Raw genomic sequence first — 20,356 nt, 5'->3', positions numbered from 1 at the left:
AGATGACCAAGTTTTTCCCTAAAAAATTTTCCATGAAGAGTTCTACAAATAGCCCATCCAGGGACAAGAAGTCAGGCAGCACTGTGTGAGTACACCTTCAACCATGGTGTCCAAATCATACAGTTTGTCTACTCCCAATGTTAAAGTCAGTGAGGTAAAGAACATCGCTTCTCTTCTGCCAGCACAACTCAGAGTGCGCAGGTGGTAAGCAGTTGATAGCAAATATAACCAAACTACTCTGCTTCTAGTAAGGGGTCCGAAGAAAAGAACTTGATTAATGGAAAAGGAAATTAAGATGACAAAAACCAGCAGCATTTTCAAAATGTGCCCACTGTAAATGTACACACCCATCTCAGAATCCATTTTACTGATACATGAGAACGCAGAATTAAAGGAGGGGATACCCACAGGATTCCCGAGTCAATTTCCCCACTCCTACGCAGAACCAAACGTTGATGTTCTTTTCTGGATTTATCAAACTTCATTTTAAAAGAAATTTAAACTTCTTTCTCATTTGAAACTGCTCCAAAATATCAGTGGTCTGATAGTTAGAACTCTTCCTGTAATTTCCAGCAAACTGTGCTCATTATCCCCTTTATACGCATTTGTTTTGCTTGTTTACTCTAATCTTGAGCTCACATAATTATTTTCCTCCCCTATATAAAAACTGTAATTGTCACTTTTGTGTCTTTCCGTTAACAGTCTCTCTATTCCTCTTAACATCCATGTGGTCCTTTTCTGCATCTGTTCCATCCATCTGTTTGAATCCATTTATCTCAATGCAGGTGACAGTTGGGCTCCAGATAAGTTCTCACTAATGCCACATACTTTGACATTAATATTTTCTATACACACAGGAAATCCCTCCCCTAATACTTTCCAGGACACCATCTTTTTTTTATTTTATTTTCTCAGCCACATCACATGGCAGTATGCTGTCATTCTGCTGCTGCCTGCTACACCAACTACCAAATCACCGCTAGTGATGAGCTCTTCTAGAATAAATTGTGAGGAGCTTCTATTTGCATCACTAAATCTCATCTAATTCTGTTAATCTCAGTTTTGATTCATCTTCTTGGTACATGGATATTCCAATCCTCCTCTCTATCGATACAGTCCACCAGTTTTGTCGTAAGCTTTTATCACCACAGTTCTACTTTTTCACTAGCATCACTAAGCGAAAAATTAAATCATTTCCAATATAGTCTTTGAAAAATCCAGTTCACAGCCTCCTTTCCATCAGTACATTCTCTTTCCACCTATTATCCGTCAGTGCATTCCCAAGTCACCTTACAATGTAATTAATCCAAGTTTTCTTCATTTACATAATTTCCTCTAATTTCCTCACATGGTACAATATCAAATACTTTCCCGACAATGAAACATATTAGATCTAGTGTGTTTCCTCTGTCTAGAAAATCCTAGCATAAGGTAACAAATTAGTCTGGCACAGTCTGTTTTTGCTAAAACTATGCTGCATTTCATCCCACCTTTCATTTTTCTCTGTGTCTTTTATTTTGCCCTTCAGAAACTGTTCTACAGCTAGGTGTACTATGGCTATCGGATTAGATCATCCGTATTACAAATCTTGTCTTTCCACTGGGTACCCTCAACTATTTGGCCCTGTAGCTTCCACTGCTTATATAGTATTTAAAGCTAGATTGTACGTTTTTGGAAAGGGGATATGTTGTATTTATTGTGCTAATGCACTTCCATTGCCACTGAAGTAAGAAAACAGAATCCAGTAAAATTAATTTCCCTATTGAAGAGCTGGAAAAGCAATGGTTCTTTTCAGATGGGAATAGAGTGGGCCATATGCTAATAAGTTTAAAACACATTATTCACATTTTCCTTGTCTTGAACTTTTACATTTTATTTTGTTCTCAACTTGCTGATTTTGTATCTCAAGTCATCTTCAACAGCTTAACTCTGCAAGTCCAAACCACCAGGGGTTATAAAGCAGGCACTCAGACACTTATCCCTTTTTTTTGTCTACCCAACAATTTCTTTTATAAGCACCTCCACTAGCCTTCCCTAAAAAAAAAATTCATTTCTTTGCTGTCTTTCTTCCGAGAATTACACCCATCTGGGTATACTTTAAGGACTGCATTTCAGGTGACGATCATTGGCAAAATCCGATGTGCTTCCTCACACAAATACAAAAATGTTTGTAGAGCTCCTCATATACCTCCTCTCAGAACTGAACTGTAACACATGCAATAGAAAACAAACCTATTATGGCATATTTCCCTTTTTTGTTTGATCTCAGTGTTACTTTCTTTGCACACCTTCATTTATTAGTTAACAAATAAATTATGTTTTCTTCTGCATTTCAAGAGGATTACTATTACCAAGAAAAAGAAACTACCTAACAAGAATCTTTCCCATTCCATTCCCATGAGAAGTTTAAGCATGCTCAACCCCAAGATCAGCTAACTGCTGATGCATGGCACCACCATCTTTCAAGATTTGCCTTCAAAAAGTGAGGAGGAAAAAAAAAAAAAACCCAAACAAAATTTACCAAATTCACTTCAGACTGATTTATTTCACATACTATTATTTGTCATTCCTTTCATACATAAAATAAGTTACCTCCAGCTAATTAACAAATTCCTTTAAAACATCAGAATGTTAAGAAGCTGATTTTGCACTTTGGGCCCACTATTAGCATAAATTAAATTAACATGTAATATTTTTTTCTCGTTTTTCTTCCCTCTCTGCTTTGCCCTCAGAGAAAATACCTTGCTAACAGGTAGACTACCAAGTCCTGTTTGCTTCCTGGGTTTGTCCCTCCATAACTTCAACACACTTCAGCATCTTCATGCATCTAAATTCTTCCCTTTCACATTAAAAAACAAACAAACAAACTTGTAGATAAAAACCGAGACCCCCCCTCCTGCCACGTGCAAGCGTTTGCTATCCAGCAAGCTGACTCCCGGAGGAGGCCACAGGAAGGCATGGCTCTTCGTTTTGATGCAGAGCTCACCAGAAAGCGGAAGCAAAACTCGGCACACGCCGTGAACCTGTGAGCCAGCGTCTCGGCCGGGGCCCCGAGCAGCCACAGCTGCGGCGGGACGACAGGAGCGCACAGGGGACGCAGAGCCATCAGCGGGAGCCATGCAGATGAGCCGCACATGTTGTTTAAAGAAAGCAAACTCCCGCTTGGGAGGACGAGGCTTCGGGCGAGCCCGCAGGGAGGCCCTGCCGGGCCGGTGCCCCGCCGCCCTGCGGCACGGTGCCGCGGCGGAGCGCGGCTGCCACCAGGCCAGGCCAGGCCAGCCCGAGCGCCCCGCGGCCGCCGGGGCCCGCTTTCGGCCTGATCCTCCGTCCCCACCACCGACGGGCCCTCGCCCGCCCGGTCGGTCGGTGCCTGTGCCCCGGGCCGCCCCGCAGTGCACGGCCGGCACCGCCGCCGGGAGCCCGCTCGCGGGCAGAAGGTGACAGAGGGAGGCCCCAGCCGCCCGGCCTCCGCCCGCTGCCCGGCGGGAACGGCGGGCCAGCGCCTCCGCCGGCATCAGGGCAGGCCAGGGATGGCCGGACACGCCCGGCCCGGCCGGCTCCGGGGGAAAGGGGCAAACCCGCCACTGACCTGCCGGCACCTCAGGCGGGTATCCCGGCTGGGCCGGGCCGGGCCGGCACCCCGGGGCTGATCCTCACGGAGCGGGGGATAAAGCCAGCACTCCTCGAGCGGCGCCGGCCGGGCACGGGCCTCCCCAGCGCGGCGGCGGCAGCTGAGGGCGGGCGGGCGCGCTGGCTGGCTGGCCGGCCGGCCGGCCGGCCGGCGCGCCCGGCCTGCCTGCGCTCCCGCCTGGCAAGGAGAGAGGCGGCCCGCCATGCTGGGCAGGCGCCGCAGCGGCGTTTACGACACCTCCCAGCATGCCGCGGCGCCTACAACTCCCAGCCTGCCCGGCCCCGCCGCCGTTAACCCTCTGTGGCGCCGAGGCGCCGCTGCAGCCGGCCCCCTCCGCCCGTCGCAACCACTTCCTCGCGGCGGGCCCTCCGCTGCCCGAGGCCCCGGCCCGGCTCCTCCGCGGCCCGTGGAGGAAGAGCCGCCCCCGGCCCGGCCCGGCCCGGCCCGGCGGCGGTGCTTGCTCCGAGCGGCCCGGCCCAGCCCGGCCCCGGCCCCGGCCCGCTCATGCTGTGGCAGGTCTCTATTCCTGCACTGTGGTTTCTGGTCCCAGCTACTGCTGTTTGTTACTGGCGGCGGTGGTATAATTGCCCGCTCCCTGCCAGTTAAGAAGCAAGTGAAATCTCTTCTTCCAACTGGTGTGGGTTTTGTTTTTTTTTTTGGGGGGGGGTTGGTTTGGGGTTTTTTTGTTTCAAAAGACAAATTGTAGTAAGTAAATTAACTCAAAAATAGCCTTGCAACCCCCAGAAAACTTTGGGACAAAGTTACCAAGAAATGCTGGGTTATCCTGCAGTGAAAAGTAATGTGAAAACTCAGTCACGCTATCATGTTTTGTCCTCCCTCCCATATACTCTTCATATAGGCGTACAGTATATGCGTGACTAACGCATACAGCACTTTTCCAGCTCCTCTCTTAAAATACGTAGCAAATGGATGTGCATACAATTAACCCGCTGCGAACTAAAAAAATAACCCAGAGAGTCAGAATCCATTTTTAAAGTAGGTGAGGGACGGGGGCAGATAGCACAAGTTCATGCAGAAGCAGCACCTCAGAGTAAAATCCACTGGGTCTCACCCGACCCCCCTCCACAGCTCGGCATCCGCACCCCGAGACACCCCCCGTGCACATGCAGAGCTCATCCCCTATACATCTATTTCATTTGCAATATTTTTTATGAAAGCCTTGTGCAGCAAATACAAGTCAAATGGCTCTAATTTGTAGTGCTACAAACTGTAACATGCTCAGACGTGTAACTGCCTGACAGACTACACAGAAATCTGGCTTATACTCCAACCTCTGAAACAAATGCAAATATCCAGAAACATTCTGCTATTTCTCTAAAATTAAAATACTAAGTAAAACAAACTTACTGCCAGATTTTTCATACAAATACTTCTTTTTAAAAAATAAATCACAAATTTATGATTTATTTCAGACCATAAACAACACAGAGAAAAGAAACACATATACGTTTTCCTTTTTTTTTAAAAAAAATTTATCGATAAGAAAAGCACATATATAGCTCTTTTTTTTAAGTTTATTTTTTAGTACCTTGTCCCTTAAATCAGTCTACAAGCCAATAGCTTTATCTAGAGAAAACACAATTGGAAAGCCCTTTTATGTTGTACTGTTTTGCAGATATTTACAGGAGGTTTTTAAAGACAATTCACAGCCATGCTATTCCAAACGGAACAAATACAATTATTTAGAATTTATTCCTTACTGTGGCAATTTTTACTTTGGTATATTTTTCAAAATTTCCTGGGAAAACACAATCAATTGCCATCTAGCTTAGCGCACCTACACTGTTACCTCTTTCTCTGAATTTTCTCTTTACAAATCAACCACAAACATTTTAGAAGTATTTCACATATATATAATAAAGTCTTAAAAAAGACAATACCACAAGAGAAATGCTCAAAAACAAACTGAAGGTGTAAATGACCTCCTCCCATGTTCCAGACGTACCTAGAAAATCCCTGCTCACTGGTACAGGATTATACATTCCATAATGAGTTCGGCCTTTTTATATGTTGTACTATTTTAACACCCCAAATTTGTAGATTTTTAAAATTGGCATGTTAAAAGGGCTTTATTTAAGGATTTCAATGAAAATAGTGTTATGTTTTGTCATATTATCATAATCCTTCTTTTTAAGTCACTTAGAATTTCAGTATAACCTAATTAAGTAATTTTAAGTAAGTCTTAACCCAAATACATAGATCTAATAAAAATGTATTTTGCAAACAGGGAAAATGGACTTCTAAAATGGATTCCTCAGGTATGAACAAAGATGCTGAAATATTTTCTCCCCACAAACTTTGAGATCTGAACTATTTCACAGCACTTACATGTAAAAACCAAAATACTTCTAAGAAAACAAATTTCACCAAATATCAAACATAACATTTAATTCCAATTTTATTTGTTTATTCCTTTTATATTTAAAAGAAATCTTTCAATTTTCCTTGCCAAAAAGGAGGGAGACTAGGGGAAGAAAAATACTGCAAAATCCTAGCTACCTATCTTCACGTATTGTTGATTCAAAGCTCTTCTAACAGCAGTTTATATTGGTTTTAGATATTGTATATTATTTTGCCAGTGGAAATATTATTATTTGGATTTTTGCCTTTTAAAAGGCTACAGAACAACATTATAGATTTTAGAGACTTCTAACCATTTTTAATCTCTCTCTCTTTTAAATGCTACAAACATCCCATTTGGTAAATGGAATTTACATTTCTCTATTGTCTAAATTATCAGAATTGAATCAACAATTCAAACCAGAAAGAACAAGTGACGCACCGTAATACAACAGCAAGTCCAACACTTTAACACAGCTCCTCTCTCTATTGGTGTATAATAAGCTTACGCAAAGTATAAAATATCTCAGAAATATAGCCTCTTTCCTGATCAGAAAATTTTACTTATTGACTAATTTGACCTCAAGGAATTGCATTTTCTCAAAAAGCATCCTATCTACAGCTTTATGCCATTTACTGACTCTTGCTTAATTAACCAGCATGCTTCAAAAACAAGTATCGTTCCTTCAACTTAATCAAAACAGACTATTTTTAATTGCTACCACATCAAATATATTTGCCAATACAATAAAGCCACATACAATTAGAAAGAACTAATTTTTTCAGCCCTGTCTTTGACCAACCATAAATTACAGCATCCACTTCCAGTTTATTTGCTATTCTAATACAAGGTGAACTGAAACGCACACCACAGCTCACAAATACATCTATCTTTCTGTAACATCCTATCATTTGCATCTTTTAATGGGAAAATCCAGTATACCACTGTCAGCACTGCTGTTCTCCTGCAACCGACCGGACTTCAGAAGGACTTGGCATTAACTTCCCTCCCTCACAACACTTTGCCTCCTCACCTCTCTCAAGACAAAACAGAAATATTTGGGTTTGTCTGAAATGTCAGTAAACTCCAAAACCAAAAAGGCCAAAAGGTCAGGTATTATTTAATCCAAAAAGTTATTTTCTCGCTATGTCGAAAGCCATCAGTAACAGCACGTTACCTGAGAAGTGATGCTCACTTCCCTTGGACGTCTGTCCTTCTGTCCAGAACAGAGGCTGTGCCGCGCTCCCTATAACATAAAGAGAGAACAGATTAAAGTTATTATATGCTTAGACCCATTTCTGCACATTCAAATTATCCGGCCCCCACAACACTTTGTATCTCCTGGTCTGAAAAGCATTTTAAAAACTCCTATTACATCCTAATTAGAGCCCTCAAAATTGTTTTTGATAAGTCAGGTACACATGTCAAAAATTAGCTCCATACATGGTCAATCGAAGTACCAGATTCTCCAGACCTGGTTTTCAGTTCTTAGAGGCCTGTATACTGCTGCATGCGCCATCTCATTAGCAACATTTAATCTGCAAATGGCATGATCTTATATTAAAAAAGAAAAAAATAATTTACTTTACATATATTGAAATCTTTTTTTTTTTTTTTTTAAAGCCATTTACGTGAGGGACAGAGTCCTGAGATATTCCTTCCCACAGCAACTTTTCCCTCCCCTGTTTTAAAAGCTGAATACCTTCTCAGATAAATATGGTGTTTGCTTTACCCGTTTTTCTGTGATTTGTGTTATTGTGTACTTATTTGTGACACTGCAGAATTTACACAGGCCTGTAGTTTTGAGACTTCTATCTCCTCCCTTCACCTGCAAGGAAGATACCAGCTAAAATCACTGTCTATACACCATTTTTATGCCCCTTTTCCTTCTACACTTTTTCAAACAAATGTGAGAGGAAAAAAAGGTTAAGATAATGAGTACAAATTCACGGTGTGCTACATTTCCAAAAAAACCCTTGTTTCAGTTTATCATTTAATAAGCATTATCAATGTAAGTCATGGTCAGAAAGCCTCAGCACTGTAGGGTGTAGTATTTATGACTAAACTGCCTTTTTTTTAAAAAAAAAAAAAAAAAAAGGACCTGCCTGTGTTGAAATTTTTTCTTCCATCTTTTACCCTTCTCCTTCCACCTATTTTACCCTCCTCATACTGCTTAGATCCTAGCGGACTGTTGCCGCACATGTATTTTTCCACCCAATATCCTAGACATTGACAAATGTGAACCAAGGAAGCATTTTGCACAATGTTAACTTATCTAAACCATTTCTTTCCTCCATTCTCTCTTTTTCTCCATGGCACCCTATGGGTTTTTTTTACCCTCTGCTGTTGCTTTGTTTGGTCTTTGCTCACTTTTCTGTACATTTGTCTCCTGCGGATCCTATTAGACCGGGCAGGAAGAACTGAATGTTTTTCTTTCCCATTTGCTACACTGTCTCTCATTTTTTAGTGTTTTATAGATTAAACACATTCTACTGTAATTTTCATATATTTTTAAAGATACTTTTTTTTTCCTTCTCTAGGAACTTGCTGATTACAGTCACCCATACTTTTGCAAAGCAAGGTGAGCCCTGTCCTGCTCTAGTACAAGCTCCTGTCAGCATACTAAGTGTAACTGACTTGCAAGCCTGTGATGCAAAGCATGAAAAAGGAAAAAGGGGTAACATGTAGAAATGCCCCTTAACATAGTGAAGAAAAAAATAGACATTTTTAACTGATTCTGACTTTTTAAAGAGATACCATCAAGAGAAAACACCTATCTTTGGGGAAATCTTTATCTAGATCACAAGCAACACTTTTCTACACTAAAAAAAGTAAAGAAAATTTTAAAATTCAAATTTACTGTTCAGCATCACCTGTTTAGGATTTACTTTTCTGCATTTCACTCGGCCTGGGGAGTGAAAGTCGCCTGTTGGTTTCACTTTTGTTCTCAGCCAGTTTCACTTTCATGCACTGGCAGAATCTTTTACATTTTCGGTTCAGCAATGCTAAAGAAGACATTTACATTTTTAAACAATCCTCATTACACTTACAATATGAACAATTCATGTCCATCTCTTTCCCAGGACACTAAGAAAAAATAATTTGGGGGCCTAAATGTAATGGGCAGCATCCTTCTAAAGGAGCAGTTTTCACCTGTCTGATGTTAGGTTGTGGTCTGCTCCTTCTTTCCCTGAAATCAATAGGAAATGTGTCATTAACTTCACTGACAGCAGGATCAGGCCTCTGGGTCTGTAATCTGCAACAAAAGAATGCCATATGCAGACCAATATATGCCTGATAACATACAATGTTTGCCTTCAATTATTTTCCTATGCAAACTCAAGGGAAAAAAACAGCCCCTGCATTTACCTTTCTGTATCCTTTTAAATTAGCGATAAATACCCTTCTTGACACAGGCCGTAGGAAATTAGAGGGCATCTATCCACTTTGGTTGGCATGGGGAGTGAAACACTGTATCTCCCTGCTACCATTGCGAATAACTATTTCTCCTCCTTGTGCCCAGCGCAAGCTATATGAAATGCTCCAACCGATACAGAACCATTACTGTCTTGCACCAGGACCTTGTTTAATCAAAGTTTCCAAGCATATACTTGCGTAACCCTCATTTTTTTCAGGATAAACCACAATGCTTTCAGAAACTAGAACTATCAACAGCAGGAAAAAAAAATGGCTTCCATTTATATTTTCAAAACCTGTATCTTCCCTTCTATATTACCGTCCCCTCTCTACGGCAGAGACTCCAAAACACAGACGTGAACTCACACGTATGTGTAGGCAGGCACATATACATACAGTGAAATCTTCCTCTAGCTACCAAAGCACTGCAGTTTCTGTCTTTGTAGACCTAAGGGTTTCTGAGACATTGAGACTTAATGGAAACACTTCAGGGTTTATAGGAGCGGCGCAACATTCACTTTTTCAACTTCTTTCCTAGAAATTCTGTGTCCCACAAGCACACAGAGAAACTGTCACTAGCTGCTTACAGAAATTATTGTCCTGTTTACATGCCAAAAGTCAAATCTTAAAAGCTTACGTATGCAACTCCTGTGAGAATACTTGTATCTCAGTTTTATTTACCCTACTGTTTTATTTCACCATATGAAACATGAATAAAAACGGGGAATTGCATTGTGATCATGTACCCATCCGCTTCACAGACACACACTTTTCTATCCAAGTAGACTGTGGTAATATATATTTGACTTATATTATCACGTCACGCAGCTAGACACGAGCAGCTTCCACAGCACTATGTAGCACATGTTCCCGTTTTCTCTTTTCCTGGATGCCACTACACAGAAGAGGAATAACCGCGCTCTCAAAGGATTTCTCTCCGCCTTCCTTCTCTACCTCCACCTCTCCTCTCCTTTTCCCAGAAGACATCTTTTGTGTTTCCAAGGCCAATTCAACATGAGACTTACACATACACTTAATTTCAAACATACAAATACAGCCCCTGTGTTCAGTGGGGTTATTCACTCGCCTAGGTCAACCGCACCTTAAAGTGCTTCAGTGCCATACAAAGACAGACCACTATAATCACCCGGGTCACAGAAAACTCTGTTTACCGGAAAGCATTATCACAACACTGACTTTCACACACTCAACACACTACCTCTGTGTCCCAGTGTAGCCACATTCCTCATAAGTGCCGAAATTCACTCTTTTCTAACTGCAATGTCTAAGACTTGTTTGTCCCTAATTTTCTGATTTGCAATGGCTGTTGATACAGTGCTTTGGTGGGAGTTAGCTACTACACAGATTTTGCATCAGGCTTTCACCCAGGGCTGCATCTCCCCCAGTGATAAAGTGTCCTGGGAGAAAGACTTTGCTACCGCTAACTTTCACTGCGTTAGCTTTTAGGGCAAAGACCCTGAATTGTACCAATTTCTTTAAGATATGATGAAGCTTAACTTAAGCAGACACTCGTGAAATCAGTAAATATCCATCAATTAATATTGGTGGATCATTACCAATGAGAGAAATAATTACAGGGAAATACAATGGCCCGTTTCAAAATGGTTCCTTTAAAGGACATGTTTCATAACTTAGCCTTGCTCTTAAATGCTGCTCTTGGTGCACTCGTAGAAATGATTTCCTTCTGGAGCATTCTGCCCTGCATTTTACCTGGCTTTTATATAAATAGTTACCATACATTTTTGTGTTACTTAAACTAACCAGGTAATTTTAGCTGTGTGATTGCTATTTATCTTTTGTCTTCCAATATTAAGGATATTAAGGCCTCACAGCAAGTATTATCAACGAACCCTTTGAAATACTATGAGTGTGGCAGAGGGGCAGAAGACAGATGGGAAAGACGAAGGAAAGAGGGTTGGTGTTCTTTCAAAGATACTTAATGTTATACTAATTCCTGAAGTGCAAAGAAGGGAACTCCCCATGAGGTGCCCTGCCTAGCCACGCCAGCAGTCTTGAAGGGCTCTGCAGTCTCTCCTTGGGGTTCCTAATGGTCTGCAGCCCTCTCCTGACAGGTCCTGCTGCAGTACAAGAGGTTATCACAGGGGCAGCCTGCTCCTCTCTCCTTTTCCCATCCGGAAACAAGGAGCAGAGCAACTATTAACAAATACTTGTTAATGTATTTGTTTTGGAAGGCACCAGGCATAACCGCTGGTGCTATGTAATAGTCACGTTATTAATAATAATTGTAGCGGAGAGTAACTGTCATGACAGGTAGGTTAAACTGAGGAACAGAGATGTGAACAGGTCAAACAGTGTCTGTGACAGGTGTAGAGAGCACAGCCCAGGATCGCTGACTTTTCACCTCTTTTTCACTCTAGTTCAATCTCAAATACACCAGACTTTTCCTGATCTCTTATGCGGTACCCTGATCCTAACTCAGTGGGGCATTCACGCAGGAGAGACCAAGATAAGCACAGCAATAGCCAGGCTAGCTGTTGGGGATGGGTATCCGTGGAGAGCATCCCAACCGCGTTGAGGACCCCTACTTGTGCCTGTGAGCCAACAGCATCTTACCGTTTGCAAAGGGGGTTGACAGAGATACAGTGAATATTACAACACAAGTATTACAAATGTCATCTGGACCTATTTTAAGCAACCAATGTAATGCAACCTCTTAGATTTCCAGTACAATTTATTCCAACTTCTAACTAAAGACCAGCTGATCAAGAGATCTAAAACAATATATACACAACAGGGAAAAAAATACTTTCATTTTTTCCTTAAGTTTAAAGCAACATACCAATATCAAAACCTCTTTCTATCGCCCATATCCCTTACCAAGAATAATTTTATTTGAAGAGGAACATGAGAGAAAGATGGCTGTAACTCAGGTGATCGTATGGACTTTGCACTGTCATGGAATTATGTAGGTCCTCTGCCACTATCAACAGACCTTCGCTGCATCCAGGTTCAACAAACCTGGTTTCTGTCACTTTCTAAAATTGTGCTGCTAGGGAATTCGTCACTAGACAGGAACTTCACCTCTGCTAAAGAAGCGTTTCTCAAACTATGGGTTGCAAAAGGACATAACGATATTCACAGTGTTGGAAAAAACAAAGTTCGTCAGCAGCAGCTCAGTTTTTGACAGCAGGGGACTGAGAAGTTCCTGCAAGTATCTAGGGTAGCCACTAGGCCACTAACTACCTTGGCTTGCTGGCAGCAAGTCCAGTCTCCCTGGAAAAGTGAGTAAGTTCTCAGGCAGCGATTACAGAGTCTTAGTCTCTGTCATCGAAAAAGGGAAGAATTCAAGACAATAACAGGGAGAGAGGTGAATCAAAAGGAGGCCACAGATTCAGAAAGTTTGATAAATACTGCACTAATGGACATAATGACACTGCATACAGCAGATGGCAAAAAAGGAAGTACATATACTGCCTGATAACGGGAAAAGGAACCGCACCACAGGTACCGAGCACTTGATCCCTATGAGATTAAAAAAAAGAAACACAAAACTCTTCCTAGTGATGGGCTGGCTGATAGAAGATTATCGGACTAGATCAATTAACAGCGCTTCATTTAGTGACTACCTTTTTGCCATATATTCAGTATCCTTCTACAATTAAAAAGCAGGGCGTGATCCTCATAGTCCAAAAGCATTAGTCCTTCTGAATGAGTTATTAGTGGAAGAATGGGAAGGAACTACACACCACTCGTCTCAGTTGGAGGAAGTGCTCAGCACGTCTAAAAATCCTGTGGACTCTGATTGTCTCAAAATGTATCGTGACCTTGGTACCTGTCATTTATTTTGGCTTGTAAGGAGACAGCTGATGAGCTTGCTCTATTTCCCTCTGCCTTTTTGAAGGGCTTCAGCTATGAAAACAACTTATTGCCAAACAGCCCTTCTATTTCCTTGTGCTTAGACCAGATTTGTACACTCCCAAGGTTCTTCCCCAACTGTAGCTTGGGGAAGACGGTATGCCAGTTCTCCTACAGCAAATCTGACAATAATATTTTACTTACTTCTACATTTTATTTGACATTCCAGGGCACCTAGGCAAATGGCATACATTCAACTCACCATATTAAATTAAAATGCTTGCAAAAGATAAAATACCCCTTATTTCTCCTGCTCTCTTAACAAGCTAGCATAATAAATAACACCCTCTCGTCAAAAAAAGTTGGCTAGAAATTTTTGCTTTGTATCATAATGAAGGTCAGAAACCACCTACTAACAGAGGATGACCAGAACATCCATTTTTATCCTCAGGAGGACCATCCAAAAACATACTCTATCTAGTCCTCAAGAACGCATACTCATGGGTTGTAAACCAAGCTGTGTCCAACTAAACTTGGACATATAGTACAGGCATCCCTTTCCTGGACGCCAAGTCTAGCCATTCCCAAATAGCAAATCACATTTATTAGCACTGAACAAGTGAGGGGCTTTCCAATAGGGCAGTGCTGAGCATGACATAACAATTTAAACGGAATGAAACAAAATCCAATAGACTTCCATAAAAAGAAAATGAAGCGTTCTGGTTTCAGAAATATTCTGGGTGTGACTTTGATCTTTTCCCACCAAAAAAAAAAAAAAAAAAAAGTGCTTTATAAAAATTACACCAACGATCCTATAGATTTTTATGAAAAATGAGGCCCCGTCAGTCTTTCCCATGGACATTTCTTACTGTCCTATATGATTTTGTAGCCCCCAATATTAATGGTTGAACATTTCATAAAAAGGTTTACATTATTTGTCTAAATACTGTATGAACTTCAGTCATGGCTAATAGCAACCTAGTCTTCTCCAGCTGCCCAAACATAGTTAAAATAATCAGGAATCAGGAAAGGGCACAGAAAAAGAAAATTTGGGCCTGATATTTATCCACACATTGTCAATTAATTACAGACCTATCCGTAAACAGTGGTTGTGGGCCCAAGTACTTACTCCTGATCAAAGCAGTATGAAGTGGCCACTTCATATAGGTTAAGGTAAGATATTTCTGCTCAGGTTTTGTGTCTCTCACAATAACGGTATTGAAGCTGGTCTTACTGTGTTTTGTAAAGGGACCCAGCTAGCTGCCAGAGTATAAAGTCACACAAAAGAGAAGGTTCAAGCAGATTAATTCAAGCTTCACTGTTACTCTTCTCAAATAAACTAAACATGGGGAGAACACTCTTAATTGACACAACCTTGCTAAGATTTTTTTCCCCTTTTGAACTTTCAGAGCTTATATATCACTTACATACCATGCAGTTGATAAATACGACCCATATTGCACTATTGTTGCACATCGGTGTGCAACTAGTGAACTCTGAAATTCCAGAGAATTACCTTCATATACAGGAAAAATTCTTAATTTTAATTAAATTTGGAAAATGAGGCACATGTGGAGCCCCCACCGGTGGCAAGTGAATCTATCAGCATCCACCTGCTTTTTACCAGTTGTTAGTTTAAGACAGCCATTACTACCTTCTAGCTTCATGTTACTTTCCATCTCATATGGGTAAGGAATAAGTGCACCAGCAGCTAGGTGACATATCATCTCTTTTATATGGAGTCCATTCTACATAACAATATTTTTTCTTTGGAAATAAAACTGTAGCTCTCTATTCCTAAAGCTTCAGTTCCATTTAAGCAAACAGATAGAATAATCACAAAGTCCAACCCATAAATATAGAATACCATACACAGAAATATTCTGATAAATACAACCTGATTAAAACCAACTGCACTGTGCACTAGAATGTAGCCAAATATTTTTTACAAAAACAGGCCTGACTCAAAATTTCTGGAGGACTGAGCAAATGCAGTCGGGTACCACAGACCTGGAACGGTCCCCATCCCAGAGCTGGTCAGCTCTGAGGGTAACCGTCTCCCGGTTACGAAGCTTAGCCTGTACCTCCAACTCATCCACACCTCTACTCCAAACTCCGTTTCAATGTGGAGTCAGACTGCAGTACAACTAGTCACTGCTATCACATGAGCCCAGTGATCACTGATAAGCTTTTGGCTGGATTTATATAGATCAGACAGTCTATATAATTTCACGTCTTCACACCTATGATTTTATACTAATTGAAATTTTGTATCTTCAGTTCAGCAAGTTACAAAGAAGTTTGGCGTTAACCCACTTAAATCCAGATATCCTTGTATTCTGACTGCTTTCCTTTCGGTTCCCATTAGATGCCCTTGTGCACACAGTGCCATCTCATCTTATATCCCTATGTCATGAAATACAGATTTGCTGCATTATTATAACAGAACAGTGGTGAAGATGATTTGAATGGTTGCTTTAAATCTTAAAAGCATGAGGCCTGGTTGCTTAAATAGCATTCTATACTGTAAGTATAATGACCATTAAAACTAAGAGTTAATAACTAAAACCACAATTTGCAACCTCTGGTAAACACTGGGGCCAATTAACTGGATTTTTTTTCAGTGAAATAAATTTAATTAATGGTATATTTTTGGGTTTAAAATGCATACTAGTAGCAGCATGTCATTATTACCCCATGAATTTGTCTTATAGAAACACAGGATTTGATGTGAGTTGGGAAATTATACTAACCTGAGTCCCATTTTTCCCCTCTCCCAAATCAACCAGGGATAAAAAGGGAAAGGGAAAACTTAAAGTTAATTAAAGCTATATTAATTAATGGTCATCCTGACAGGATGGATTTTGAGAGACCAGAGACCAAGCAATTGGGTCTTCTTGTTTGAAATACGTTAACAATGAAAACTGTGGCAAAAGTACTAGTATTAGTAAATAGAATAGAAATCTAGATAACTGTAGTAGAAAAAAGTATTAAAATTTGAACCTCTAATATAGATATTCCTCTGGTTATAAGATTACAGCCACAAATGAGGATACTGCATTCCAAATCCTGCAGTATCTGCCTTGCCTAATCTTATACTATCATCAGTAGGAGTTTTGACTGTAGGACTTTGTCTTATATTTATGGTGTCCTGCAGAAGAAATTCATATCAAATTATGTAATAATGGTTTACTGTAATAATAATTTATAGCTGAATCTTCATCATTGGGAATTTTTAAATTAATGGATTACATTGAATCACCTTCCACATCTGCCTTATTTTAATGTGAAATATAAAAATCTTGGAAAACTTTTTTTGGGACTTAAAACAAAGCTGGTAATATGTTTGACCCTTTCAGCAACTTGGGCATTATTTCTAGAGAGCAAAAAGAATACATAATTTGTGTGACAGAAGAGCAAAACATTTTCAAAAAAAGTAATAGAGGTATGAATTTGTGAATTTATTCTGGAGAATTTACTATTCACCTCTAAAACTGTTCATTAATAAATAAAGAATGAAGCATATTACTAATACATCAATTCTGTTTTCCATATTGGGCTTAGACTATAGCTTACAGAGCTCACTTTCTAATTAATGAAATATTTAGTAACTTAATCATATTTAAGCTTATTAATACATCTTTTAAAAGCACATGATTTCATTGAAGCACATACAGTTAGCCCACTCAAATTTAAAGTAGTATTTCAGTGGAAATTGTAGTCAAAGAAGTTGGACTTTGTTCCTGACATTTATATTTATGTGCTGCCACTACATTGAGCTGACTCTGAGCTCGCTCCCATTTCAGATCATACTGAACCTACCTTCCACTTAGTTTGTAAAGTCTAGCTTATTGTACTGATTATAGCACTAATATGGCCATAAACAGATGCCCATTGATTTAAAAGTTATGTGGAAATAATTCTTTTCCTTGAAAAAAATCACTTTTGTGGTGTTCATGTCTCCATCAATCAGATATATGCTGTTATTCTTTCCCAAGGTAAACATTTAGGTTTACTTAGTACATGAAAACATCATTTTTTTAATGTAGTTTCAATTAAATTTAAGGAGCTGACCAGTCTTTTGAAAAGCTAAGTTCTGTGGTACAACTCTCATCATGGGTTTTAATGGCATTCTTTGAATTTGAATACATTACCAAAGCGAGATGGCTGTTTTCTCCTCTTAAAAAAATTGCAGCAGACATTTAAAAACATTTTTATTCAAATATGTGGTGGTGGGGGTTGTTTGCTTTTGTTCTTTTAAACTCCTTCCCTTACTTCAAGGACTTTAAACCTTCAATTGCATAAAGTTACTTGTGCAAAATTGCTGTATATCTCCTTCTGTCAGTAATTTCTTTCGATGTCAAAACAAAATCAATATTTATTCTTTATTATAAATTTCAAAAACAACAAGGATATCATTTTTATTATTCTGGAAGCCATAAAAGGAAAAAACCTCCAAGAATATTAAGTAGAAACTGAAAAGATAGCTTCCAGACACATGATCAATATGGGACTGCTGACATATATTAATTATTACAAATGCTTTTATTTGGATAAAACTTCATTTAGAATATTTATACAGCTCATTGTTCTATTAAATAAGTCTCAGTTAAACTTACAAACAAGTATGATGTAACCCTGTCTGCTCAGTCAGTTTAATGAGATATGAACTATCTATAAATAGAAATCTTTTATCGTAAGAAGATTTATAAATAACCTATACATAATAGACAAAAATGTATCAAACCACATTTAAAGGTTTAGAAACATTTTTAAAGTTTTTAAGGAAGATTTGAAACAGATTTTTTTAATCTCAATTTATTTTCATTGCTAACTGCTTAAAAGCCTTAAGAAAGAACAAACCCCCCACTAAGATTCAACAATGCAAATTAATGTTCCTAATAATTGTAACTGTATCTACATCCACGTTTTGTTAATTATTATGTACAGTATTCAATTTGAAAAAGGGCTGTATTCCAGCTGCAGTTATAAGTAAGATAATATTATAACTTTCAAAAAGCTTCTTACATAAATTAACTTTAAAAAACTGTTCAAATAATTTCCTATTAGTAATTTCAAAGTAAAAAATCTGCTGCGAGAAGGAGCATTTGTGAATTATGATCGAATTTACTGACTTTTTTTTTTTGCTTCTCTGTAGAAAAGTCAATAGCAATTTTTGCAAAAGAGGAAAAAACATAACTTTTTAATAGAAATATATTCAGTAAGGATGAGTAATGGTTCTAATATTTTAGTCTTTAAGTCATATGAATTAGCATGAACTATAGGAATCCATAGGATAGTAATGAACCCCAAACTGACTTCTGTTTATTGTTTGCCTTTATCAAAGTATTTTCTCTTTGTACAAATTGTAAGTTTTAATAGTATCAATTACCCCTCTTCAAAGATTGCCTCTGCCTGCTATTTAAACAAAGTATTTACTAAACTACAGATTTAAACTCACAAATACAAATAAAGATTTTTTTTTAATGTCTGAAAAACCAAATTTCTGTATTTTATTAAAAGAAGTTCTTTTTTGATCCAAAGATCTCTCTGCTTTATTTTCTACTGCTAACATTAAAATGTCAATACTTAAGTAACTAAGTTTTAGATTCAGCAGCTAGATCTAATTGTTCTAATTGCCAAAACATATTTCTGCCTTTATTCTGCAAGGGCAGGGCTTTTTTTGTTTTGGATCCTATATATGTTAAATGGAGAATGTAAAACATCTAAGTCCTACAAACCACTGAAAAATAGTAGATAAATAAGACTGAATTCTTTTTATCAAATTATCAGCTGATAGACTAATAACAACCACATAAAAGCTTTTTTTACAGTATTTGCTACTCCTGTTTGCTTAGATTTTAATCTAAATTTTTTGTTACTTTGATTGTAAAGAAACAGTGAAGTTTTATTCTTTAGCAAAATACTGAAGAGTTAATAAATCATATTTAAAAAGCTGACATGAAATTCAGCTCCCTTTGAAGCCAAAGGGAATTTTACTACTGATTTCAGGAGAGCAGGATCAGTCCACAGGAATTTAAAATCCAATTGTCTCCTAACTTTTACTATATGAATTTGGTAACAATTAGGTATGCTTACTCTTTGGACCTATTTGATAATTTAAATCTTTTTTATTACTGTTAGGAAATAAATCCAGAAAAAGGAAAAAATATTTAGCTGATATTTTGGCTAAAGTATACAATATTTCTACTCCAGCTTTTTCCTCTGTATATTAAGGTACAAAACACCCCACCCTTGCTCTAAATAGATTTCACAAATACTTGTATTTATATCTATATTAGATAACTGAGCTTACTTTGTTTTATATTTAGCTGCATACTGCGTAGTACTTTGGCTATTATGAATCTAACTTCCCAGAATATAATATAAGAAAATATCTTCCCTGAAAATGATTTTTCAACTGGATGCCATTTAGTATAAATTTTCACTTAAAAAAAAAGCTGCCCACTGAAATTATCTGGCTGATGGCTGTAGTCCTATAGTGTTTTCCCTAAACTTTAATCTAGTCTAATTTTTAATTTCCTTCAAGTCTGAATTCTAGATAATTAAGAGAACCTGTCTCTGTATGTTGACATTTCACAATATGTAATATATACAAACAAAGGCTATATAAAGCTTAACCCTTTTTTTTTTTTTTTTTTTGCCAGACAAAAGTAATTTCAGGCAGTACATTTAAAGGCAGTAGGTATTTTGCCCGAGTTAACTATGGAGGTCAAAAGACCTGTATGAAATTTCTCTTAATATTGAAAATATGTTTTCTATGATTATGTGAAAATAATGTTTGTGGTAGACAGTATGTTATCAAAGCAGCTTTGAAAGCTTATATAGTTACCTTTTCTGAATGTTCTGGCTACTTCTGGTTCTCCCTCATCTGGAAGAAAAAGCTGGTTTCCAAGTTAAATTTGCAATTATTGTTACAAATCCAAACACCAATTTCTTTCCTTTAAAAACTCTACTACTTTGCAACATTTTGTTTATTTAGTTAAAGATTCAAGCTGCTTATCCTGGAGATTTTAATTTTTTTAGAACTGATTATAGCAGATCCCAAATGTCCGAGAAAAGAAACCCAAACAAAACTACAGCTAAAG

At 38.7% G+C, this 20,356-nt stretch overlaps 1 protein-coding gene across 6 annotated transcripts in view; it reads right to left on the bottom strand.

Annotated features, from left to right (window-relative positions):
- Positions 1 to 20,356, bottom strand: part of LOC143163302 (uncharacterized) — a 67,510-nt gene that overhangs the window by 8,405 nt on the left and 38,749 nt on the right. For 4 of the 6 annotated variants that reach the window (XR_012995883.1, XR_012995882.1, XM_076344402.1 and 1 more), the window contains exon 3: positions 7,171 to 7,239. Coding sequence is in view for 2 of the 6 variants with exons in the window: in XM_076344402.1 (XP_076200517.1) it covers positions 7,171 to 7,239 (69 nt within the window). In the remaining 4 variants the exon portion in view is untranslated. Of the gene's footprint in view, positions 1 to 3,589; positions 3,736 to 7,170; positions 7,240 to 20,356 lie in introns of those variants that run through there. The other 2 variants (XR_012995885.1, XR_012995884.1) reach the window with 1 other exon arrangement.

The sequence above is a fragment of the Aptenodytes patagonicus genome, chromosome 7 (genome assembly GCF_965638725.1).
Source record: "Aptenodytes patagonicus chromosome 7, bAptPat1.pri.cur, whole genome shotgun sequence".
In the NCBI taxonomy this organism is placed as follows: Eukaryota; Metazoa; Chordata; class Aves; order Sphenisciformes; family Spheniscidae; genus Aptenodytes; species Aptenodytes patagonicus.
This window is presented reverse-complemented; position numbering and strand designations above follow the sequence as displayed.